Genomic DNA, 17,142 nt, shown 5'->3' with positions numbered 1-17,142 from the left:
TAATAATTTAAAAATGAGTTTTACATAAACCAAATAGAAATACTACAATTAATAAGTTATGGACATGTAACATATCGATTGGTTAAGTAATTGCTATAGATTTTACACTATTAGTCACAATATTACTGTTACAACTATTTACGACTAACAATTATATTTTTTATTATCTTTTCTTTAAAAGGGCATAAGTATAATCTATCTGCTATTCTTCTCCCTCAAACCTTAATTTGTGTTAATTGTTGAATATTCAATTGTTGATTCTGACTCTAACTCTAAACTACTTAAGCCCATAATAACATCTATGATCTACCCATAATTGATTGGCATTATTATGTGGCATTATTTGACATTTTTTGACTTTACACATTTTTATTTTATGCCTCAACTCATTTCTCTTCCCTCTTGCGGCAGTCTTCACATTCTCACACTCTTTATCTCTCCTCTTTCTCTCTCTTCCCGCTTTTCGGCTTCCCGGATCAGCCCTCTCCGTCAATTGCTGCTCTCAATTTCAACTTTAATTCTAGGTACAAACCTTTGGACTCTTACTGATTGATCAAAGCTTACCTAATTTTTCGATCCGTGATATCGTCAATTATCACGTATTTATTTAGCTATTCATTCATTTTGATCTTTTATTTAATTGTTTTGCATTATTTTTATGGTTGGTTGATTGATTGATTGATTAGGGTATTGTTGGTTTGATCTTCGTTATTTTTTAATGTGAATTACAACGAAAAAGAAGTTTATCGTTATTTGCATTATTACGTGAACGGTAGTTAGGGCATTACAAATTTACAATTTTTGTGCATTATTTTTGGAATTTTGGTTTTTAGGGTTTGTTTGGTGAAAAACTTCTTGATTATTGATCGTTTAATTCAGAGCAAAATCAAATTGGCAGGCTTGATCCAGAGAGGAAGTCGGACAAAGGAGCAAGAACAGGCAAAGGAAGAGAACACAGATATGAACGAGAAAGCCAATGTTACCAAGGAGCTCAACGCCAGGCATCGCAAGGTCCTTGTTTCTTTTCTTTGAAATTCAACCTGCAAAGCTTACTTTCTTTACTTTCCCAGGTTTCGTTTAAATTTGGATTTGTTTGATTCAATGTGTATATTTTCTTGATCCTGTCAAAGTTCTATTTTTTTAATTGTTTAAACAATTTTTTGTGGGATTTTATTACAGTTATTGTAAGATGGTTCATTGAAGATGTTTAATTCTGTTTTGTTTGTTCAAATGGGCAGAGAATTTTGTAATTGCTACATTGCTAGTAAATTTAAACCTTTTTTTTACTTGGTCCCCATGTTTGTGGATTGGATGATTGATCTGGACATAAGCAATATCTACTATTGAAGACTTGAGGTTTTCCTTGTATTTTAAATGAAATGATCAAATGGGAGAGTTTGCATTGTCAGTATAGCTGTTTGATTATAGTAGATGCATTTAGTTTTGCTGTCGATTATGTATGGCCACGATATTGCCTTCACCATTTGTGTGATTGAATATTTGGTAGTAAAACCACTTTATGTTGATGGCGTATATATCCCATAGGCCATAACCCCATTCGTAAGAGTAGCAACATTATTTATAGAGGGAGTGCTTTTATTAGATTTTGCTTATGGTGAGGTTGGTGGTGGCATTGCATGTTGATTAGGTGCTTCGTACTTTGATCACGAAGTTTTAACATTTTATGATTGAAGGACCAAGATAACATAGCAAAAGTAACGAATTGGGATCCGCAGGAGCAAATAATTTTAGATAGAAATGATTGAAGGAGGAAAATATATGCAAATTGAAATTGACATTCTTAGTTTTATATTAGTATTTGATGGGGCTTAATGATTTGTATAAACGATGTGTCACATTGATTTATTTTGGTTTATGATATCATGTAGTTGATCCCATATGCAAGGATCAAGGTTTCTGCCTTGTTGTGAGTGAAAGTGTGGAATATATGCTTGGCTGGTAGAGCATCTACCAACTTGTTTCTTGAACCAATTAAATGGGAAGGATGAGGGACAGACCAAGGATGAAATCCTTTAGAGGCCAAATAAAATTGATTCTATTCATTGAATTTCTTATATAGTTATATTTACACAAAAAAATTAATAAGAAAAGAACTACAAATTATTTATATCTTTTTTTTTTTTTTTTTTGAAATCCTCAAGATTTGATTTTTACTCACTCCATCCCGTTTTGTTTGAAACTTTTTCTGCATCAAAGAAACAAATTTAGCCAATTGTATACCTAATCAGATTATTAAAATTTATTTTAATATTATATATTTAAGATGAAAATACATTAGTACATTGAAATGAGTCTAATGAAATGTTATTACAACTACAAATGATTCTAGGAACAATACAGTTGAGGCAAAGGGAGTGTGTAATGTTGCTATTGTACTTAAAATTTTGGAATTATTATGCTTTTATTATTATAAACAATTATGGATATTTAATTAGTGTTTTGGTCGATGACTTGTTTATAAGACAAAACTTTGAATCTCATTTCTTATTTTTATCTTTTTTGGACACTGCTGTGTGGATGTATAATTAGCTGAGATTGTAGGTTGTCAGAGATCTGATTTCTGGACACTTTTACTAATCTGCCATAAATTGTTTGCCAAAAATTTATGTTGAAGTATATCTGTCGTGTTTGACACATCATTTGCTCATTGAACTTAATTCTCATTATGGTCTATTTTTCCTGAGAACAGATTTTGGAAGGGCTTCTCAAGCTACCAGAGAATAGGGAATGTGCCGATTGCAAATCCAAGTATGGATACATAAAACCCAAAATTGTAATTTTTCAGCTTTTGATGTTTGACGTGTCTCTAGAAGCAATGGATGATATATATAATGCTTGAATCTTTAAACAAGATGAGTTTAATTTTATCTTTATGTTTATTTGAATTGACTTATGAAATAATGCTAACACATACAGAGGACCAAGATGGGCAAGTGTGAATCTGGGCATCTTCATTTGCATGCAGTGTTCTGGAATCCACAGAAGTCTAGGAGTGCATATCTCAAAGGTATATTTTAGTATTTTGTTTGTTGGCTTTATGCATATTTTGTTTCACGATTGATTGGTGGCAAATTAATATTCTTGATATTCATTTATTCACTATATATTAAATTTGTTTTTACAATTGCATGTGAGATTAGAAGTAGTTTGAAAAATGGCATTTTGGAGGCGCTTTAAAGAATTTTTTTTTTGTAGCCTCGGGAAAGGATTGATATGAAGGAGTGAGAAGGCTGAAGGTAAATTTGTCTTTAATTTAAAATGGAAGTGTGAAATGTTTTTGAAGGACAGAAGAAAATTCAAAAGGTTAAGTTATTAGTCTGCATGGTAATTGTCAGCTTCTAATGCTCCATGCTTCTCTTTATGAGTTCAAGACTTGTTGGCATTGTGCAAAATATAAACAACATCGACCGTACTGTAAAAGTTTTTGAGTTAACCATGACCAAAATATAGGATGAGACAACTCTAACTCTGTATTAATGTTTTTATGCTGCCTCTGTGATGCTTAGTGGCTGTATTTTGTACATTTAAGTTCTCTTGTTATGTGTTTCCAATATTTTTATGCCCCGTTATGACCTGTCCTTGGCTAGTGACCTTTTGCAACAATGAAACACTTGGGTTTCTGCTTTTTTTGTTTTTCATCTGTTATTTGAAAGTTATAGGTAAATATTTGGCAGCTTTCCCCTGGTCTGTCCCTTTTAGAGCCATGGTGCTGCATTCTGAATTTATACATTTTTTCACAGTTCATCCTTTTGTGTTATAGAAATTTCTACTGAAAGGACACGTATATTTGTTATGAAAATTCTGCAGGTAAGATCAGCGACGCTTGACACATGGCTCCCTGAACAGGTTGCTTTTATTCAGTGTAAGTGCTCAATGCTCTTTGCAAGATGAACTTTTTGTTGTAGACATTTGCTTCACTTGGATAACTAGATTCTATCTCTTGTGTGCACAGCCATGGGAAATGAGAGAGCAAATAGTTACTGGGAAGCCGAGTTACCTCCAAATTACGATCGAGTTGGAATTGAAAACTTCATTCGTGCGAAGTATGTAAATTGAGTTATTTGAAACATTGTGCTTATTATGTTTTGTTTGCTTTTGCTTTAGTTTGCTATGTTTTCCCTATAGATCTTCATATGGAGGGTCAAAGTGACTGATTATTGCAATCTTCAGGTATGAAGAAAAAAGATGGATTTCAAGGGATGGAAGGGAAAGATCACCTTATGATGGAGGGAAAGAATACATATCTTCACATCAATCTAGATTGGATGCGAGTAATGGGCATGCATATGCTAATAAACTTGTAAACGTAAATGACGAGAGGAAAATCAAACTTCATGCCAGTACTAGGGATGCTAGTTCAGCAGGAAGAATCAGCATCTCATCTCCTCCCAAAGGAATTGAACTAGTAAGAATAATTTTGAAAATTTGGAGCACTGCTTGTCTGATGTACAGTTTCTCGTTCAATGAGGGTGTCTTCACCTTTTTATTTTTTTAATCACTCAATCTAATTTGAGTTGAAACATTTGATATTTTTCTTGTCAATGTTAACTTTGATCATTCTGCTCAGTTAAATAAATGTATGTTTGATATTTGTACAAATGCATTGAGACAAATCCCGAAGTCTACAAGATTAACATAGTGAGGATGTGTTATTATATATTTGGAAAAAAGTTGTCAAATTAGATTTTCTGAATATTGCATCAAGTAAATTATTTTAACTTAAATAAAAGCAGTAGTATTTGCTTTTAGATTGCTTTTCCTTTTCCGAATGTCGATGGTTATAACAGATGGAAACCTGGACGATATTATGTCTATTTTGATGATTACTTTATTTCATTTGCTTTGGACTCGTCTATGACCTACTTGTATGGTTTCTCTTGATTTGTAGAATTTATATATATTGGCTGCGTGCTGTAATGCTGTTGTGTTCACAAGTATAGATTTTCTATGCTTGATTATCTTTCTTGAGAGGCACGCCTTTGGTTTATCATACCTATTAATGTTTGCAATTGCGGCTTTGATATCAATCACAGTGTCTTGTGATCATTATGATGCATTTATTGTGGCATGAATTTGTTGCTAAAGGTCCTTTTGAAGTGTTTTAAATAATTTTACCTAAAGGCTAAAATTATGTATCGAGAATATATGGAAGTATCATAGTAGTAGCCATTATTGCATTTGTGAGTGGAGACAAGGAGAATCGTTGTCTAGGAAAACTAGACCTATTGAATAATGCAAAAATGCGATTTTGGTTCACAGGGTGATGTGATTGTCGTATTAACATAGTGCAAAATACGGTTGTGGTCGCTAATTTTGGTCACAGGATGATGTAATTGTTTGTATCACATTGGCCGAGACTATAGTACAAAATATTAGTCGCATCACCCCATTACGACCACGTAAAGATTTTTGAGTTTATCACGACCGCTATTTAGATGATTTCAAATCTTAAGTCATCCTCACCTACCTAGAAAAATTGAATTAGCAATTGTTACCACAAACCATGACCGCATTTGTGATTTTGCTCTATGGCCTAGAACATGAGATATCCTTTAATCATCTCAAAATGCAATGTGGTAGGATCATTTTATTGAATTTGAAAATTTCTTCAACTCCGCCAATATGCCACTTTGTTTTTGTGTTATGCTACCAACCTCAACACTTACCTCAACACATGTGTGGTAATAAAGATGATGCTGTTAACCACGAAATAAAGCTTGAACAGTTGAACCCGCTTAATAAGAAATATTGGTTTGGTAAATTCAAAAATCTTTATGACTTAGCTGATATGACATGATTTGGCCATGTTTTGACACTATATTAAGATATCAAATGGAACATTTTCCTTAATTATGCTTGATGTGAAAGTAATCCTGAGTTTAAAATACTTATAGTTGTAATTGTTGTCACATGTACTAAAACTTTATTTGTTCTGCTTTTATTTGGATTTACATATCCATTTATGTTAATCATTGATTGTATTCTGTTTCTACATCTTAGCATCCTCTTCTCACCAGAATCTTGTATGGTTTTTCAACAGCCTACTGCAGCTCCTCCGCCCCCACCTGAGATCTTGAAACGTGAAGCAGCTCAAGAATCAGAAGTGACCAAACAGATGGCCAACACATCTTCAGCTGCTTCTCCTCCAAAAGTTGATTTTGCTACTGATCTTTTCAATATGCTTTCCATGGATGATCCAAGTGAAGGTCCTTCTGAAAGTGCCAATAATGATGATAATGATTGGGCAGGATTCCAGGGTATACTCACTGCGTTTACTTTGCTCTGACGAGCATTGATTTTTGATGAGTAATTTTGCAGTTGTGAAAGATAAAACGTTATTGCTGACATTCACACTTCCTTTGGTGCCAACAGCTGCAGCGCAAGTGTCTGCTTCTGAGAAAACTGAAGCGAAGAATGATGTCGACAGTGTCAAGAAATCTGTTTCTGGAATCGAAGATCTGTTTGGTGATGCTTCAGCGTCTACTACAGTTTTGCAGCCACAGAAAGATGTAAAATCAGACATTATGAGTCTTTTTGAGAAGGTCTGCACCTTAGCTTTTGTTGGTGCTGATGCATAATGCCTGATGACATCTATTTGCTTGCCTTAATTTCTTGTGTTTTCTTCATGTTGTACTGTATACCTGTACTTTCTGCTCTACATTTCCTTTTATGAAATGTTGTATGCATGACCTATATTGGAGTTATCTACCTTTTCCTTTAGAATTTCTGTGTTAAAATTTTACTGCTCCTTTTAAGCTTAGCCTATTTACGATTTAGGATGTTTTCTCTACAGTATCTGGAGTGATATTCTGGTTACTTTCTTCGATTTCGTCTGGCTATGTGCTTTTTGATGGAGTAATGTTGTGTCCATACTTTCCTTTCGACTTTTTTATGTCACTTATACGATGTTCGCACTGATAGCTTTTTCTTTCATTCTTTCTTTAGAACTTAGGAGTGCATCATTGTTTCCCTGACCTGCAGTCCTGTCACTTTAGTTTGCTATTCTCTATTGTGGTTTGTGAAGTTCAACAACAAACATACACCATCTTTGTATATTGTTTGAGTAATCGAGGTTGCCCTGTTTGTCTCATTCACATCTAGTTGAAACAAGTATTTTGATCTTGCTGTCAGGATCTTATCTTTAAATGATAATTTGCTGCAATACTTGCTTTTGCGAAATCACAATGAAAATGATTTTGATCGGCAGGCAACGGCAATTCAGCTAGTAGTTTAGCCATTAAAATGCTTCTAATGCTCCACTTTCATTACTACGTGCAGTCCAACATTGTATCACCATTTGCTGTTCATCAACAGCAACTGGCAATGTTGGCACATCAACAGAGACTTCTTATGGATGCAGCTAATGGCGCTTCAAAATCACCCGTTGCTGTCCAACAACCTGGATTAAATGGTGGTGCCAATATGCCAGCTCAAAACTGGATGAACGTTGGTTATCAAATTCCTGGGCTAACTATGCCATCAGCAGGGCAGCATGACTTGCAGAAATTAGCTCAGGCAAAGATTTCTTGTAGCAGCTGCGATCTTTATATTTTATTTTTTCTTTAACCTGCTAAATAGGACTTACCATTTATTTTATGTGTTTAAGCAGGTTGTGACCTCTCAGTCAATGCAGACAGCCGGGAATCCCCCCTCTTTCCCATCAATGAGGCAAGTAAATTGTGTTTCTTTCTTAGCTGCTTAGTTATGAATACCTGGTTAATTAGCAGGGGTTAATTAGCAGGCTGGACTGAGGCAGCACGGGTAAGATGCGGGACAGAAGTATGGTTTTAGCAGATCAGGGTGCGGTTTGTGGGTCATAGGTCAAATCTTTCAAAATGGGCCATTATTGGGCAAAAATAGATTAATGAACTTGGACTAAATTATGACATATTTGACACAAATTAAACAATTGATGTTAAACAAGTACTACATAGATTATAATTGTGTTCTAATTTCATTCGCTACGAATTCTACCTAGCTGCAAAACATTTCTCATTCTCTTATCACGAATACATTTGAAATCATAGATTTACCTGAAATTATGATCTGAAATTTATCTTTTGTACATAGCTCAAACCAACCCAAAGTCACAATATATACAGTTTTTAATGCTTTTTTCTGTTTGTTTTAATTTTATACAGTTTCTATCCTATGGTCCAAGCCATGCCTGTTAACGCGGTAGCTGCTGTTGAAACGAGCAAAAGTTCTGCAGAATCAGCAGTTCCGACAGGGACTTCAACTCAAAAGGCAGATGATTATGATTTCTCGGCCTTAACCCAAGGGTTGTTTACAAAGCGATAGTGTTACCCTTTGAAGACTTTGCCGTTTAGGGTGTGTTCCAATTAGGACTGGAAAACTTGATGGGGGATGCAAGCTGACAGTCGACAGGTGACAGCGTTTTCTCTCCTTCATTGGTTGCTGTAAAAACTACGCGCAGGGAAGTTTTCTGTTTGGGATAGCGTCTCTGTATGTTTCGAGCTTGAGATGTATTTTTTTTCCCTTTTTTTGGGATCATTAAAGAAGATTTTTGATATACCAAATCATTTGTTGTAATTGTATCTTGTGCTTAAATGTCTGTAGAATGTTTTTATACAAGAGGTGATTTTGATTATCAAATCACTTGTAATAGTATCTTATGCTTCCATATCTCTTGTATGTTTTGGACTGGACTCGGTTGATTAATAAGCTAAGGTAATAAATACACTTTTTTTTGCAGCACTTTCAATTTTCTTCTTTTTATTCTTAAGAAACTATTTTTCCTGCCAATTTTTGTAAAATTTCGAACAAAAATGTAAAATTTTTACATCAAAATTCGTAATTACTCGTTCTCTTCAAGACTAACATTGATTATGAAAAATGAGTCTTGTGTCAATTGGAATAAGTATCATCTTTTTTAGGTAAGATTTTGTGATTGAATTTCATGTAGTTTTTCTCCTCCCTCAACCCATCGTTTAATCCTAAAAAGATATTGATTTTGCTATATATTTTTCATTAGTAACAATAAAGGGCTAGTTGTTATTAATTATTGACAATGATTATTAATTTCAAGGTAAAATATAGTGAATGATTTGATATGTGAGATAAAAATAAGGAATAAAAATTATACACGAAATATATTTTAGAAGGAATAATAAAGGATTTTTCTGCTGGTTACTTTAAAGAACAATTATTCGTTATTAGTTATTGTTTTCACCAGGAATATTTTCAACTTTTACATAATTTGTGATTATAATTACAACTTAAATTACATTGAAAAAGAAAATAAGAAAATTAAATGAAAACATTTATAGGAACACGTGGAGTATGATATTTAAATTTATTAACCCATCAATATTCAGCACTCCACTCGTCCTTCATATATTAACTCCAGACTCCTACTGTTTCATTGTTTGAATATCAACAAAAGAAATCAAACAAAATACAAATAAATTGGGAATGATGTTACCGTTGAAAGTAGTGTTCCTATCAACAGGCGTCGTTTCAATGGCTCTCATACTCAAACTCTCACTTCCAATAATCCTTGATTTCTTCACCGGCGAGCTTCCTCTGTTTTGGTCTATTGTACTTTCGTGGCTGCAACCACCGTACTTGTATCTTCTCATCAACTGCATCATCATCACCATTGTTGCTTCCTCTAAGCTTCATTTAAGTAGCGGCGACGATGGAGAATCTGTCACACTGGTGCGGAGGAGTTTTTCTACTCCGGTGAAAGTTCCGGTTGAGAAGAGAGAAGATTTGGGTTTTGATGCGAATATTGAAGATAAATTGGTAGTTTTTGGATATGTAGAAAGTCCAATTGTCATCAAAGAAGATCATCATATTGTTACTCCGTCAGAAAACGAGGTTATTGTCCGAGATGTTGGTGATGGTGCCAATGGTGGTGAGTTTGTGTTATCGAAATCAACTTGGAAGTCGCCGGAGAAACTTACTCCAGTGAAATTGGAATATTCTCCTGTGTCTTTGAGTGAGAAACCGCCTTTTTCGTCGAGATTTGGTCATCGGAGGGCCGTTAAAGCTAGTCCTGAAGGTAAATCTATGTTTCTGTTCTCCATTAATTTTTACATCATCTACTTTAAGATTTAGTTAATTTTTAATTAGTACAGATTTGAAATTTTATAATACAAATACAAATAGTTTTTGAACTTCAACGGTAAAATATGATTTGAATTTGTCAGGAAAAGCAGCGCTTGGAGTATCAAGACCAAAAAAGCAGGAAACACTAGAATCAACATGGCGGACAATAACAGAAGGAAGGTCAATGCCGCTGAAACGCCACCTGAGGAAATCCGACACATTTTCCGGTGCATCGCCAGAGAATTCTCCGGTGAGAGTAATGAAAAAGTCTGACACTATCAATTGCGGAAACTCGTCTCCAGCAATGAGCGGAAGCGGAGGAGTAAAGAAAGAATCGTCGCTGAGTCAAGACGAGTTGAATAAGCGAGTTGAGGCGTTTATCAAGAAGTTTAATGAAGAAATGAGGTTGCAAAGACAAGAGTCACTAAACCATTACAGGAGGATGATCAATGTTCGTGGGACCCAGTGAGCAAATTTTCGTTTTAAATTTTAAATAAGTAATTTTGTTTAGTTCATTTTTGAGTGGTGGAGAAGAAATTTAATTTAATTAAATTTATTTTCTGCTCTGTAAAGAACTACAAATATTTGAAATCATGTTTTATTTGTTTATTTATTTAAATTAATTTTGGATATTGTTTGACCCTTATTTCACATTTATTTTTTGTCTTCAATTTATTATGTAGAATTTCAAGTTGAAATTATAATTATTTATTTTTATTTGATTTTCAGTGCTTTGATCCTTAAGAAAGTAATAATAATCGGCGCTAAAAACACAAAAACTATTTGAAATGGCGAAAACTAAATTAAAGGTCATTCTTCGATAAGTACTTAAACGAGTTGATCGATAAAAATACTTGGTACAGTCGTTGTACATAGTACTACACGGACAAGTTACATGAAAGGCGTTGGCTGATTCTATAACTTGGGAGTACTTCGGAAATAAATATCATGTGTTCTTCCGAACTAAATCTTTGTCGCAGATTGTATTTCATCTTTCCCATTCTTCCAAACAAAATATTTGTCACGTATCTACTTCGTCTTTCCACATCTTCAAACTTTGCTTAATCTAAAACCTCGCTCTTCAGCTCCGATGAGGCGATGACCTACATAGACATTGTTGTTGGGTAAAGTCTATCCAGCAAGGTGTACACACCACCACCTAGAAGGAGGGCGCCGCTGCAGTTACAATTTATTCAAGCATAGAAAATCGTTAACATGAAACGATTTTCCTAATGAACAATGTTATTCGTAAAAAACTTTTGGCAATAAGTGAGAATGATATGCTTACAAAAATGTACCTTACTGGGTTGATCCATGCTGAAAATTTACGAAACGAAAGCAGACTCTGCAAAACATGTCGAGCCCAAGAGTTGCTAAGCATCAGTGAAAGAAAAGAAAGGTGATATGTACGCAAAAAAACGTCTGACAAACAAAGCAAAGAATTCAACAAGAACTCGTTTATAATATCTTCGAGTTGTAGATCTTGCTTTCCTAATTGCTTATGTGGTGTTAGCTTTTCATCTCCTTAGTTCTTGGTGTTTGAAAATGGTTTCCTACAACGGGTTTTGCTAGGAGGACAAAGGTTTTTACGTAGGGATTTCGGCTTCTAATTTGTTGCTTTCCACCTTGAACGTTAGGACATGTCGATTAGGACAAACTTTGTGAAGTAGAGTCACTCAATTCTACTTCCTAATAGTGACATGTGCAGTGAAAAAATGTCACTATCAGACTATTAGTAGCAAGTACAATGGAACAGAGGAAGTAAAGGACCGTCCTACAAAGAAAATGTTAGACCTTTCATCGCTCACCATTCGTAAACAATTCATAACATGGATCCATTACACCAACATCAACCGAGTAATACAAGGTTATCCCAACAAGAATCTGGTAATAGGAAAGTAAGCAGTACCTGCAAGGCACCAGCAAAAGATGCAGCAAGAAGCAGAGGAGCAACATAGCCCGTAGTGTACGTCAACAATAAGCTACCCCCAATCAAAGGATCCTGTCACAAATTCTCAAATTAATATACTGAAAAGAAGAATAACGACAGAAACTCGGTTTAAAAATCACAAATGCAGGATGGACAGTAACAAAAGTAACAATTAGGCTTGCACCTACAATTTTTTTCCATTACCCCAATGCCATTAAATGGCTTCCACCTAAGCAGTGTTTGGGAGGTCGGATGTATGCAATCCTACCCTTGTTACTGATAACAACGAGATTGTTTCAAACTTTACATAAATAAGAATTGCACATGATTTGATGAGCCATTTAAATCTCTACAACCTTTATATGATACATATTACTTCCTCTGGATTTTGATAGTTGCTACGGTTCCTGTAGCAAATACTGTTCATCAATTGACTTATATGTTATATACTTTTCTATAATGTGAAACATAGTCAAGTGGGATGTTTGATTCGTCTTAGTGCATATTTTCATAATATTAACTTTTTAGAAATTTTTATCATGAGTATTAAAAATTAAAATTGTGCATTAGATATCGGAAAAAACAAAAATGTAGTAACTATTAAAAACCAGATGAAGTATTACATTGTTGTATTCGTGATGGCATTTCTAATATAAAAAGAGAGGTAGAAAATGGCAGTAATTAAACTAGTCCCTTTCAATACCGAAGAAGTCTCAACATCCTCTCATTCAACTAGCACTCTAACAAAACAAAATCACGCTATATAAGATCAAAGGATATAGTATACCTTGGTTGAAGCCACATAACCAAGTAAAGTAGCCAGGACAGGAGTGCTGCAAGGTGATGCGGCCAAAGCAAATGTAAGACCAGCTAAATACGCTTGCACACCTAGAATACAAAAAATGTCCAAAAATGCTTCAACGTCAAACAACTTCCAGAGCTAAACGTCAATCGGTCACTAAATGCAGAAAACACAAGTGCTTACTTGAGGGAAAGTTTGCAGCAGCAGAACGGGGATCAAATTCATTGAAAAATGATGGAAGCTGCAACTCAAGTATCTGCAAAGCCAACCAGAAAAGAGAAAAAATGTCGCAAGAGCCTAACAGTAATAACGAGTCCATACAAAAGGTCCATTATGCTAAAGTTTTCATTATTGGGCTATTTAATCCAATTATGGGGCACGTCTCATGGTGGGACCGTCTTATACAAGAATTTGTGAAACATTAAGCAGTCAATACCTCTAAAAGATTCAGGCCCATTACTATAGCAAGACCAGAAGCAGCCAAAGGCAATCCTCTGCCTATTTGTCCATAAGCTTTTCCAGCGAAAGACGCACCAACACCAAGGAGTGCCAGAGTAGTCGCCAATCCTAATGCGAAAGCAATAGAATCACCAATGACCTAAGCATACCACGGATACAAGGGTAATAACTTATGTAGAAAATGCCAGTTTAGATTTTAGAATTATAAGCCTCGCATTCAAAAAAATTACAAAACAGGGCGTCTAGAAACACCGCTTTCAATTCTATATATATCCACATGCAAAATTAAGAGGGGAAAACGCCAATAATTTCTTCTCTCAATATAAAATCTTACAAACAATATGCTAGAATTTTCTTTTTCATTTCAGCTTCTCTCAAAATTAAGAGCTCATCTAGCACCCTCGCTTTCAACTCTATATTAAGTACGTAGAAATCACTTGTTTAGACATTTTTGACTCATTTCAAAAAGTTTTGGAAAAATTACCGTGAATAATCCAACTTTTCGTTAATTTTCCATTTTTCCTACAATAATACCAACTTTTGATTAACCATGAATAACACCAATTTAAGGGGTTTTTTCCTAGAATAATACCAACTTTAGTTTATTAACTAATTTACTAATATTTTTTGTCATATAATCTTCTATAGTTTGATTTTTAACTTGTTAGGGATGTTCTGGAGAAACACCCTCTAAGTTGATATTATTCATGGTTAATCAAAAGTTGGTATCATTGTAGAAAAGTAAGCAAAATGTTGTATTATTCTTGGTAATTTTTTCATAATTTGTAGCATTTGAGATCTACATCATTAAAATAGCATTGTACTTTCATAACAAATGAAATTTCATCAGTAAATAATCACCTGTGCTCTACTTTTTCCGGATCCATAAGCACCTGAATAAATTGATTAATTATCATCAAACTCTGACAAAAAAATTATAAAGTACACTTGATAGTTACTATAGAAAAGAGCTAACCGATATAACCAAGTGTTAATGGCAAAACGCTTAATGTACAAGGGGATAGGCTGGTAACTAGTCCAGCCCCAAAAATGACTGCAAGGCTGTTAGACAAGTAAGCGGAAGTAATATAAGTTAATATAAGCAACGGCACAATATCTGTGAGTAATGAATTAGCTATTACCTGGTAAAACTAAGAGCTGACAATTGGCCTTGAACAGCTTCATTGGCTTGTTGCCCAGCGGAAAATAGGAGCCCTCCAAACCAATCTCCAGCACCTCCTTCTGCTATCACATAGATAGACGTGGCCCTATCCTGACTTGAATAAGAATAATTCTAGCCCCTGAGGTTATACATACCAAGTAGAAAACTAAGATCTACCACATAGAGCACATTTTACATGCAACAAGAATGTGAAGATAAATGTATAGTAACTTAGCATAATGTGTTGATTTTACACTTGTTAGATAGTTCACAAATATGTTAGTGTTCAAGATGCGGATACAACAAGATCCTTTGTGTTCACAAACATGTCCATTCTCGATGGACAGATGGAACCAAAGATTTATAATTCTTTGTTTTAGGATGGACAATAGTAAAATGATTCATGAAATCTGAAAGTTTCTTATTTATGTGAAGGTGCGGGTAATGTTTGTGGTCGAGTCGATCGAAAAGTCGAAAAGAAGCCTCTTTTTAAAACAAAAGTGAAGTTGCGTATAACCAAGCCCTAAGCCCGCCTAGGTGAGAGCCACTTGGCACTCAGTGGCATTAGGATTATGGGATGTTGTTGTTGTATAAAGTTAATTTTGTCTTCAACACTTTTTAACTCAAAAAGTTTCACACAGGATATTCAAGATCAAATTAAACAAGGTAATCAGATTTCCACAATTCAGAAGCAATATCAGTGAAATGAAAGGGAAAAAGGATAGCATTTGAGTGAATACAAGGTATATAAGACCTAAAAACCCCTAAGAAACCGTAAGTAGGAAGGAAACAATTGTCAAGAACATCCCCAAAATTTCTTGTTTTCTTTCTCTCCTTTTTGATGATATGAACATTACATAATGAAGACTATTATTATGTAATCATAATTCACTCATTGATCAACCGCATGCTCACAATTACTTCTATGAAAATAATATACCAAAACGTAGCATTCAATATAAAAAAGGACAAAACGTACCATTATATTCTCAATTTGGATGGCATTTGCAGGATCAGCAAGCAGATTAGCCACTACAAAAACAAAAGAGTGGCAATTAAGCAAGAATGCATTGCAAATGAACTCAAATTCATAATTTTAAGACAATAGCAACTATATTAAGACTATCAGTAAGAAAATTTATTCCACAAAATTAAGCAACTCATTTCTATTAGCAGTCAATTAAGAGTGGAAATAGAGATGGATTCGAGACCACCGATGTCAAGATCTAATCCACATTAAATTTCAAAACAATAATATATCACTACTTAATTGTCATTAAGCGACTCCACCTCAACGAGATTTGAGGGGTCCGATATAGATAACCTTACACTTGTTTAGTGCAAAAATAAGCCCGCATCACCATATCGCATCTGTATTGTAAAGGTTATAGGTCGCATTGACCGCGCAATCATCTGTATTGGCCGTGAAACCCATTTCGCAACCGTTACCGCAACGGTTACTGAAACGGTATTTTTGACCAAATTTCACATATAGAAAAATTTCACATAATTTATAAGCCATTTTTAATATATCCCATTATAATCAACATCAAAAATTAATAGTACTGATTTATTTCTTTATCTGGGGTTTGGGTAAAGAATTAATAAAAGGCTCACCAGCTAACGCATTTACAACAGCAGCACCCTTAAATTTGCTCTTCAAATCATAACTTTTTGACACTAGGGCAGCATCTTTCTCATATTCCTTAGCTTCTGCACCCTTCATCACTTCTAAAGGCAAAATTCTCCCCACTGAAAAACCCATTTTTTAAATTGATTAGTTTATAATAACTGCAAACAAATTCTTAAATCAACCAAAACCCACAAAAGCATAACAGAAATCATCATAAATTGTAATTTTCCAAATTTCAATTACATAGAAACAGTTAAAATAAGACAAAACAAAGGATATTGCAATTATTTGAATTGAAAAGGAATTAGGGCTCACCAGTACAAGATTGAAGATGGTGTTTATAGCTCGAAAAAGCATAGATAGAACCAGTGAGACCATTATAATGACCCAACAAATTCATCAGCAAATTTTGAAGAAAGAATTAGAAGAGTTATAAAGATGTAATCTTGTAGAGTTTTCTCTCTAGCAGTGAGAAAGTAAATGCCAATTCTAACTATGAATATTTGAGTTTGTCAATGGTGGGTTTTCATTTTCAATTTGATTGCGCAAGTGTGTCAAAATTAGCTCCACGAGTTTAATCCTTATTTATACGTAAAATCCAATGTAAGAGTAGTACTTATATGAGAAAAATATCCTTGTTTTAATTGAAAAAAGGATCATTTTTTATAGGTAAAGGGTTCAATTTTGAGCACACAATTTATTGTAAAAAAGCTTTTACTTAAATTAAATAATCTAACTAAATTAATAACCTCATTCACTTTTAAATTTAACGTATTTATTTTAATTATTATTTAATGTGAATTGAGCTCTTTTATAGATTTATCTCATTGTAAAATCATTTCATGTATGAATTACTCGAATATGTACATCATCAACATAATAGTATTTTGTTACCACAATGTTATTTATTAAGAGTATGCTAAATTGACATTATTATGAGAAAGTACTATATTTAAGTCATGATTTTTTTTCATACGAACAAAGAGAATTTCTCTTTATATCTTCATAATTTGGTGATAGAATCACTTTTATGATTTAAATGATCACTTGATCAAATAAGT

General features: G+C 34.0%; 3 protein-coding genes across 4 annotated transcripts; 2 read left to right on the top strand and 1 right to left on the bottom strand.

Moving 5' to 3' along the window:
- Positions 1 to 350: 350 nt before the first annotated feature.
- LOC130817971 (ADP-ribosylation factor GTPase-activating protein AGD5) lies at positions 351 to 8,739 on the top strand. 2 transcript variants are annotated; one of them, XM_057683972.1, is made up of 12 exons: positions 351 to 524; positions 899 to 1,011; positions 2,711 to 2,769; positions 2,938 to 3,028; positions 3,829 to 3,883; positions 3,974 to 4,064; positions 4,192 to 4,426; positions 6,062 to 6,278; positions 6,394 to 6,563; positions 7,300 to 7,536; positions 7,631 to 7,689; positions 8,163 to 8,739. In XM_057683972.1, exons 1-12 carry the CDS (start codon positions 377 to 379, stop codon positions 8,320 to 8,322), a joined length of 1,635 nt encoding a protein of 544 aa, XP_057539955.1. In that variant the 5' UTR covers positions 351 to 376; the 3' UTR covers positions 8,323 to 8,739. The 2 variants fall into 2 exon arrangements, with proteins under 2 accessions (XP_057539955.1, XP_057539956.1); XM_057683973.1 differs by having other exon boundaries at positions 368 to 524; positions 880 to 1,011.
- Positions 8,740 to 9,353: 614 nt separating this feature from the next.
- On the top strand, positions 9,354 to 10,817 carry LOC130817973 (uncharacterized). The gene is made up of 2 exons (XM_057683975.1): positions 9,354 to 10,048; positions 10,197 to 10,817. The coding sequence occupies exons 1-2, from the start codon at positions 9,457 to 9,459 to the stop codon at positions 10,562 to 10,564; spliced, it is 960 nt and encodes a 319-aa protein (XP_057539958.1). The 5' UTR covers positions 9,354 to 9,456; the 3' UTR covers positions 10,565 to 10,817.
- A 58-nt stretch (positions 10,818 to 10,875) lies between these two features.
- LOC130817972 (cytochrome c-type biogenesis ccda-like chloroplastic protein) lies at positions 10,876 to 16,654 on the bottom strand. The gene is made up of 12 exons (XM_057683974.1): positions 16,397 to 16,654; positions 16,066 to 16,200; positions 15,428 to 15,480; positions 14,429 to 14,559; positions 14,263 to 14,348; positions 14,148 to 14,179; positions 13,264 to 13,425; positions 13,011 to 13,083; positions 12,813 to 12,913; positions 12,005 to 12,097; positions 11,394 to 11,440; positions 10,876 to 11,271 (listed from the first exon to the last, which is right to left on the bottom strand). The coding sequence occupies exons 1-12, from the start codon at positions 16,479 to 16,481 to the stop codon at positions 11,199 to 11,201; spliced, it is 1,071 nt and encodes a 356-aa protein (XP_057539957.1). The 5' UTR covers positions 16,482 to 16,654; the 3' UTR covers positions 10,876 to 11,198.
- Between the last annotated feature and the right edge of the window lie 488 nt (positions 16,655 to 17,142).

This window comes from Amaranthus tricolor, chromosome 7, assembly GCF_026212465.1.
Source record: "Amaranthus tricolor cultivar Red isolate AtriRed21 chromosome 7, ASM2621246v1, whole genome shotgun sequence".
NCBI lineage: Eukaryota > Viridiplantae > Streptophyta > Magnoliopsida > Caryophyllales > Amaranthaceae > Amaranthus > Amaranthus tricolor.
The sequence above is the reverse complement of the archived record's forward strand: the minus strand, read 5'-3'. Positions and strand labels throughout refer to the sequence as shown.